Here is an 8,866-nt window from a genome sequence, read left to right as displayed (position 1 = left end):
AAATTGTTAGAAAATTAAGATTTAACTAGAAACTCCTAGTTAGTAGATATTTTTGTAGTAGAAACTCCTAGGTATTAGATAATTTTTGGAATAGGTTCTTCTAGAATATCCTAGTGTAGTATCTTGAATAAATAACTTGTATAATTATCTAGATATTCCAGAGTAGTAGAAAATAAGGATGACTAGATTTTTATTGTACATTTATCTAGAAGGATATTTAGAATCAACCATGAACTAGTATAAATAGGAGGCACATTGTGCATTTGTAGCCATCCAAAAAATAGAAATCACTCAAAAGTTTCAGCTTTCCCCTTCCATACAGTCTCTTTTGTAGCAATTTACAGCTGTAATTTCCCTATATTTTTCTCCTTGTAGCTTTACTCTTTACGTTCCCTTTGTTTTTGACATGGTATCAGAGCCTATTTATTATGGGATATGAAGCTATTTTTTTTATTGGCTCATCTTATTTTTAGCTCCTTTTCTTGGATCAGTTTGCTGAAAAAACATGGAACAAGAAAATCAACAAACAACGGGTCCTCCGATTTTCTCAGGAGAGAATTACCATTTTTGGGCCATTAAAATGAAGGCTTATTTGAAGGTTCTCAACTTGTGGGATATTGTTGAGAGAGGAGAACCTGTTGTCCAGCCATTGAGAGACCACCCAACTCTCAATGATATCAAAAAGTATGATGAGTTGGTGACTAGATCTCCATGAGCTCTCACTTGCATACATTCAAGCCATATGGAAGTGATGTTTACAAGGATTATGGCTTGTGAGACAGCCAAAGAATCCTGGGATAAGCTAAAAGAGGAGTTTGAAGGCAGCAACAAATTTAAGTCTGTTAAGGTCTTAGCTTTAAACAGGGAGTTTGAACTCTTGAAGATGAAGGATTTGGATAGTGTGAAAGAATACTCTTCCATGCTAATGGATATTGTGAACCAAATTAGGATACTTGGTGGAAAATTTCCAGATCAGAAGGTTGTAGAGAAGATCATGGTCAGCCTTTAGGATAAGTTTGAATCAAAAATCTCAGCTATTGAAGAGTCTTGTGACTCTACTCTTCAATAGCTGAGCTGATCTCTAAATTGCAAATTCAAGAGCAAAAAGTAACCATGAGAAGCAAAGGGACAATCGAAGATTCCTTTCAAGTAAGGTATAAATTCAAGCAACAAAAGAAAGGCAAAAAAAGTCTCTTTAGACCACTCTGGAGATATGAAATATGGTGGATACCAAGGTGAATTGTCGAGGAGCGAAAAATTTCCACCTTGTGGTATTTGTAAGAAGACAAACCACTTGGAGAAGAATTGTTGGCAGAAGTCCAAGAGGTCTCTTATTCAATGCAGATACTGCAAGAAGTATAGGCACATTGATAAGTATTGCAGGTAAAAGTAAACTTTAAGTGATCAGTCTTCCTAATGAGTAAATTTTGTGGAAGATCACCAAGTTGAAAAAAATAAGAGGAGGTATTTATGGCTTCACACAGATTACATGATGATCGATATAATTGGTATGTCAATAGTGCATGCACAAAGAATATGGTGACTAATGAAAATTTATTTATTAGCCTGAACAGGTCTGATAGGACCAAAGGGAAGCTTGGAGATGGTGCACTAGTGCAAGATCAAGGAAGAGGATCAACGAAATTCCCTACGGAAGAAGGTATAAAAACCATAAACAATGTTCTTTATGTGCCAAGCCTGACTCAAAACTTGTTGAGTGTTGCTCAGTTTCTTTATAATAATTATTCACTTACTTTTAAGGATAAAAAAAAATGTGTCTTTTCTTATACTAAAGGTTGTGGAGTAGCTAAAATTAGCATGATTGGAAATTCTTTTCCAATTTCATGTTATTCTACTGAAAGTTGCTCTTTCAATGTTGAAATGAGTGATAATTGGCTTTGGCACAAAAGATTTGGTCATTACAATCTTAGTTCATTGGTGTATATGCAATCCAAGGGAATGGTGCTTGATGTACCCAAAATTGACATGTGTCGAGATGTTTGTGAGTCATGTCAATTTGGTAAATTGCATAAACGATCCTTTCCTAAAGGAAGTCTTTAGAGGGCGAAGGAAAAGCTAGAGTTGATTCATACAGATATATGTAGACCAATGAGGATGGCTTGTTTGAGTGGGAATAAATATTTTATTCTCTTCATAGATTATCTAACTCGAATGACATGGGTCTATTTTCTAAGTAACAAAGTTCAGGTGTTCTCTATTTTCAAAGAATTCAAGGCTATGGTAGAAAGGGAGAGTGTGTACCAGTTGAAGTATATTAGGTCAGATAATGGAACTGAATATACTTCGCACTAGTTCAGAAAATATTGTAAAGATGTGGGTATTCAATAATAATTTACAGTTAGCTGCACTCCAAAACAGAACGGCGTTTCAGAGAGGAAGAACAGAACAGTGATGGAGATGGCGAGATGCATGTTGGCAGAAAATAAGATGCCTAAATATTTTTGGGCTGCGGCAGTCAATAGTGTCGTCTATTTGCTGAACATATTACCAACTAGAGCACATCAAGACATGATGCCATTCGAAGCATGGAGGGGTATAAAGTCGTCTGCAAGACACTTAAAAGTTTTTGGTTCAGTCTGCTATGCACTTGTTCCAAATGCTAAAAGAGGCAAATTGGATAACAAGGAGGAACTTTGTATTTTGTTGGGCTATAGCACAACTATAAAAGGGTAAAAGGTGTATAATATTCGTACGAAGAAGATGCCTATCAGTAGATATCTTACAATGGACGAGTCTAGCCATTATGATTGGGATCGAGATATTGTTGTAAAGAACCAAGATAGGAGTACTTTTGTTGCAGTTCAAAATCCCAGACGAGTGATATTTCTTCCAATCCTATTGATGGAGCAGGACACTTTTCAAATGTTGAATTGAAAACTGATTATCCAATTTTGAAGACCAGACCACTAGCTGAAGTTTATGAGCAATGCAATTTGCTCTTATCGAACTATCTTACTTTGAATGAGCAGCAAGTCATAAGGCTTGGATTAATGAAATAGAGGAGGAGCTTCCAATGATTAATAAAAATGATACTTAGGTGCTGGTTGAAAGGCCCAAAAAAAAGAACATCATCGGTATTGTTACGACCCGATCTGGGACCCTAGCCGTGATGAACATCCCAAACTATGAAGGTCTGAATGCCCTTATCTATTTGGTAATCACGTACAATATTCATACAATAATAAAAGATACGGAGAAAGTAAATAAATATGGAACCATGGTCATACTCTGAGTTCAAAATAATAATGAAGACTAAAATTCAACAACATCTAGATAGTATCTGACTCAGTCTGCGAAATCTCTACTATATATGAAACAAAGCTGTCTAAAAACTGGGACAAGGCTCCCAGTGGACCAAAACCAACATAAATAACAATAGTCTGAAAGATATAGGACTTCCAGAATAAAGAAGGCTCACCAACTTCACACTTCACTTCAATCTGGAAAATCTATGGCTTAGCAGGACCTCTAGACTGTGCCTCGGACCTTGGAAGGTAGAGGGTCTATACAACTGTATTGGTGCGCAGAGCAAAACCAAAATAACAATGTTTTTGCTTAACATAAGTAAAAGAGATTTGAAAACAATTCATAAACATAACATATGATGAGAAAATACATGGGCATATTTAAAAGGAACTGAACAATCATCTGAAAACTCTGTGACTAACTCTTTATTTTACTTCTGTGCTAGGTGGTATGCCCTACAACTCTGAAATTCCATGGGCTATGTGGAATCTATCCTTCACTTGGCAGCCTAGCCCCAACCCAAGTTTTCCACAAGAGTTGGAGTCTCTTTCTCTCTCTGTACGCCATAGGGAACAACACTAGCGTAAAATCCCTCTTGGAGAAAATAATGAACGCGTATCGACAAAACATGATTTTGGGCTACGAGTTACTTGAACTCAATCCTTCTTTGGGCAACCACCTAACCCTCTTTAAGCCCATTTTTAACTTTTAAAATGTGTATTCTCTGAAATCAAACTCTAAAAAATCTAGCTCTGTCATGACATACATTTATATGGTATCGTCATACCATTGACTTTCAAGTCACATCTCTGAGCCATTATTAGCATATTAAAATCTCTGTTTTCAAAACATAAGTATGGGACCACTATATCAATAAATCAGTTCAAAGAACTCTTTCTTTAAATTTATGTGAACACATGCAAGGAAATTTCTATTTGTCAACATTTCAATAACATAAGGTGGTCATGTCAATTTACTCAATAACATGCAATTCTTTCTTTTAAAAAAGTATATAGGTATAATAAGTAACTCTCTCTCATCATCTCTAAATTATATCAAATACTTGGATTTTGAAAAGAACGCTTTCAAATCATAAACCATGTACTTCAAATCATTCCCAATAAGTTTATAAACTCTAATTCATCAAAAAAGAGGGATTTCAATAATAATGCTCTCAATCAAATCTTCAATTTCATACATATACAAATATGTATAAATCAATTTAAGGGAAAAGACCACAAGGGCAAAACAATTCTACCCTTAAAAGGTTCTAATGCATAACTTAAAACATAGGATCCAAAACCTCTTTATAAATTACAGCTTGATAGCTTTAAATCATATTCAAGAGATCCAACAAGCCCATGTAGTTTTAGGATAAGCCCTACATACCTGAAATTATGAATTTTGAATGAACTCTTGCTTTAGGGATGCTATTCGAATTATTGATGGATGATTCTTTAAGCTCTAGGTCTGGGGATTCCGATTCTTGAAGAAATTTTGAAAAGTGACAGTTAAATTTTGAGTTCTCTTGGATTTTTGGGTTGAAACCCTAGAAAGTATTCCTGAGTGATTTGTGAGAAAATATAATGTATTTTGGTGATTTGAGGATTAAATCCCATGTTAAAGACGAAAAGGGGTGGGGTAAATGACTAAATTGCCCCCTCTTGGATGCGAATTTTAAAAAAACTGAAACAACTGAGCATCGACGCGATTGGCGATGTGGCGCGTCGATGGCATCGACGCTATACCCGACACATCGTGCCCTTATTATGGCAAGCCTTGGTATTTTTTCCTACCAATTCCTGCACAAAAATTGACCAACACGATTGGCTACACGGCGTGCCAAGATCGTATTGGTCCACTATTTTAGGACATCAAACAAGGTCTAAACGCAGCTCAAAAAATCCGAAACCCGTCCGGGAACACCTATTGACCTCCTGGATCATGATTTAGCTAAAATATTAACTATTGAAGGTTAGGAAGGTCATGAAATAATTCTTCAAAGATTTGGAGCTCAAAATGAGACTAAGTCCCTTTCTACACTTAGAAAAATTTTTAGATGAGCACCCCTATAAGCATACCATAAAGTGATACCGAGTCGAGGAAACCATGGGGTGTTACATTATCCCCCTCTTAGGATCATTCGTCCCTGAATGATGACTTAGAATACAGGCAAGCATGATTTCAAACTTGATAAGGAAATAAAGAAGGAGGGATATAGAGAGTAGTAGAATAATACCTTCTATGTCGTCACCCATTGACTCAAAAAGGTTAAGGTATCTAGCTCGCATGTCATCTTTTGATTCTCAAGTAGCTTCCTCAACTTTTTTATTATTCCACAGTATCTTAATCAAAATTATTTCCTTAATCCTCAACTTTTTAACTTGGTGATCTAAGATTGCAATAGGCTCTTCTTCGTATGACAAGGAGTCTGTCACCTTGATCTCCTCTACAGGCAACACTAGGGAATGGTCTCCAATGCACTTTTTCAATATGGACACATGGAATACTGGATAAACGGAGCCCAGACTTACAGGCAGATCTAACTTATAACCAACTCTACCTATCCTTCTCACAATTGATATGGTCCTATATAGCAAGGACTCAGCTTTTATTTCTTCCCGAATCACATGACTCCCTTCATAGGAGAGACTTTTGAAAACACCCAATCACCAACCTCAAATTCCAACTCCCTTCCCCTTACATCGGCGTAAGATTTCTGGCGACTCTGGGCTGTCTTACGTCATTCTCTAATGATTTTCACCTTCTTCATTGCCTGATGAACAAGATCAGGCCCAAACAGTCGTGTCTCACCCACTTTATACAAAACAATTGGTGATCTACATCTTCTCCCATAAAGCTCTTCAAAAGGTGCCATCTTAGTGCTGGCATGATAGCTATTATTGTAGGCAAACTCTATCAGTGGTAAGTGATCTAACCAACTACCTTTAAAGTCAATAACACAGGCCCTCAACATATCCCCAAGGGTATGAATGGTGCATTCAGCTTGTCCATCCGACTGAGGGTGGAATGCAGTACTTAGGTTCAATTGAGTACCTAAACCCCTCTAAAAAGATTTCCAAAACTTTGAAGAGAATTGCGTACCTCGATCAAATATAATGGATACGGGTGCCCTTGCAAATGGACTATCTCCTCAATATATAACTTGGCATAATAATATCCCAAATAGTTTGTTCTCACAGGAAAAAATTGAGCGGACTTGGTCAGCCGATCCATAATTAGCCAAATAGAATCATACTGATTTCGGGACCTTCGAAGTCCCGTGATGAAATCCATATTGATCATCTCCAACTTATATAAAGGCAAGGCTATCTCCTAGGAAGTACCACCTGGTCTCAAATGTTCCACTTTAACTTGTTGGCAATTTAGAAACTTGGAAATAAACTCAGCCACATCATGATTCATATTATTCCACCAATATATAGCCTTAAGATCATGGTACATTTTAGTAAAGCCTGGTGAACAACATACCTCAAAGTGTGAGCTTCGTCAAGGATCCTCTCTCGCAGACCATCCACATTTAAAACACACAGCCTACCTTGGTATCTCAAAATTCCATCACCACCAATTTCAAAATACATCACCTTCTTTTGACACACGTCTTTCTTAATTTGCATCAAAATGAGATCTTCGGCCTGTCTTTCCTTCACTTCAGCACATAGTAAAGATTTAGCTATCTCATGCACATCTAACCCTCTATCTTTGGAATCCAAAAGTAACACTCCTAGATTTCCAAGCTGATGAATATCTTTCACCATCTCCCTCTTTCCTTCCTCAACATGAGAAAAACTGCCTATAGATAATCTGTTGAGGGCATCGGCTACCTTATTCTTCTTACTCGGATGATAGTGCAGGCTCATGTCATAATCTTTCAATAGTTCTAACCAATGCCTCTGCCTGAGGCTTAATTCCTTCTGCGAGAAAACATACTATAAACTTTTATGGTCAGTAAATATATCAATATATACCCCGTACAGATAATGTTGCAAAATTTGAAGTGCAAACAGCACAACTGCTAACTCCAAGTCATGTGTGGGATAATTTCGCTCGTGCACCTTCAACTACAGAGATGCATAAGCTACCATCCTACCATGCTACATAAGTACACACCCAAGTCCCACCCAGGATGCATCACAGTACACAACAAAACTCTCTGTACCATCCGAAAGAGTCAAAATAGGTGCAGTAGTCAACTTGTCTTTCAACTTCTCAAAACTATTATCACAGGAGTCAGACCATACAAACTTCACCTTTTTCTGTGTCAACTTAGTAAGTGGAGCAGCTATGGAGGAAAAACTCTCTACAAATCTTCTGTAGTACCCTGCCAAACCCAAGAAGTTCCAAATGTCAATTGGAGTCATGGGTCTGGGCCATTTTCTCACTGCCTCAACCTTTTGGGGATCAACTTTAATTCACTCACTAGATACAATATACCTCAAGAAAGCAATAGTATTAAGCTAAAATTCACATTTGAAAAACTTTGCATACAACTTATGATCTTTGAGAGTCTGAAGGATAATTCAGAGGTGATTAGCATGGTCCTCCTCACTCTTAGAATAAATCAAAATGTCATCAATATAAACTATGACAAACAGATCTAGAAACTGACGGAATACCCTATTTATTAGGTCCATGAAAGCTGCAGGGGCATTAGTTAACCCGAAGGACATGACTAAGAATTCATAGTAACTGTCTCAGGTTAGGAAAGCTGTTTTGGGAATATCTTACTCTCTAACCTTCAAGTAATGGTATCCCAAATGAAGGTCTATCTTTGAAAAACGTTTAGCACCCTGAAGTTGGTCAAAGAGATCATCAATCCTAGAAAGAGGATATTTATTTTTAACAGTGATCTTATTCAGCTTAAGATAATCTATACACATATGGAGAGAACTATCTTTCTTATGTACAAAGAGCACAGGTACACCCCAGGGGGAAACACTAGGACGGATAAAACCTCAGCCAAGAAGATATGTCAGCTGTTCTTTCAACTCTTTTAGTTCCACAAGAGCCATTCTAATGACGGAATAGAGATGGGATGAGTGTCCGATAATAAATCAATAACAAACTCTATCTCCCTATCAGGTGATATTCTTGGGAGATCATCGAGAAAAACTTCTAAAAACTCATTAACCACGGGGACTAACTGAAGAGAAGGACTTTTGATATTTGAATCTTTAACCTGAATAAGATGATACAAGCAACCCTTGGAAATAAGTTTATGGGATCTGAGGTAAGATATGAATTTCTCCCTATAAGCTACAGAATGCCCCTCCCACTCTATCATTGGTTCATTGGAAAAGAGAAGGTAACCTTTTGAGTCCTACAATTTAATATGGCATAACACGAATGGAGCCTGTCCATTCCCAGTATAGCATCAAAATTAACCATATCAAGCTCTATAAGGTCTGCCACGATATCACAAATATAAATGAACATAACACAATTTTTATATACCCTCCTAGCCACAACAGAATCACCTACAAGAGTGGAACTAGAAAATGGTTCTGCAATAACATTGGGCTCAAACCCAAAATCGACTACCACATATGGGGTCACATAAGATAGGGTAGACCTAGGA

The 8,866-nt window shown here is 37.1% G+C and overlaps 1 protein-coding gene across 1 annotated transcript; it reads left to right on the top strand.

Moving 5' to 3' along the window:
- The first annotated feature begins 505 nt into the window (after positions 1 to 505).
- On the top strand, positions 506 to 1,009 carry LOC124895794. The gene is made up of 2 exons (XM_047406216.1): positions 506 to 684; positions 739 to 1,009. The coding sequence occupies exons 1-2, from the start codon at positions 506 to 508 to the stop codon at positions 1,007 to 1,009; spliced, it is 450 nt and encodes a 149-aa protein (XP_047262172.1).
- The last annotated feature ends 7,857 nt before the right edge of the window (positions 1,010 to 8,866 follow it).

The sequence above is a fragment of the Capsicum annuum genome, unplaced genomic scaffold (genome assembly GCF_002878395.1).
Source record: "Capsicum annuum cultivar UCD-10X-F1 unplaced genomic scaffold, UCD10Xv1.1 ctg997, whole genome shotgun sequence".
NCBI classification, from domain to species: Eukaryota; Viridiplantae; Streptophyta; class Magnoliopsida; order Solanales; family Solanaceae; genus Capsicum; species Capsicum annuum.
This window is presented reverse-complemented; position numbering and strand designations above follow the sequence as displayed.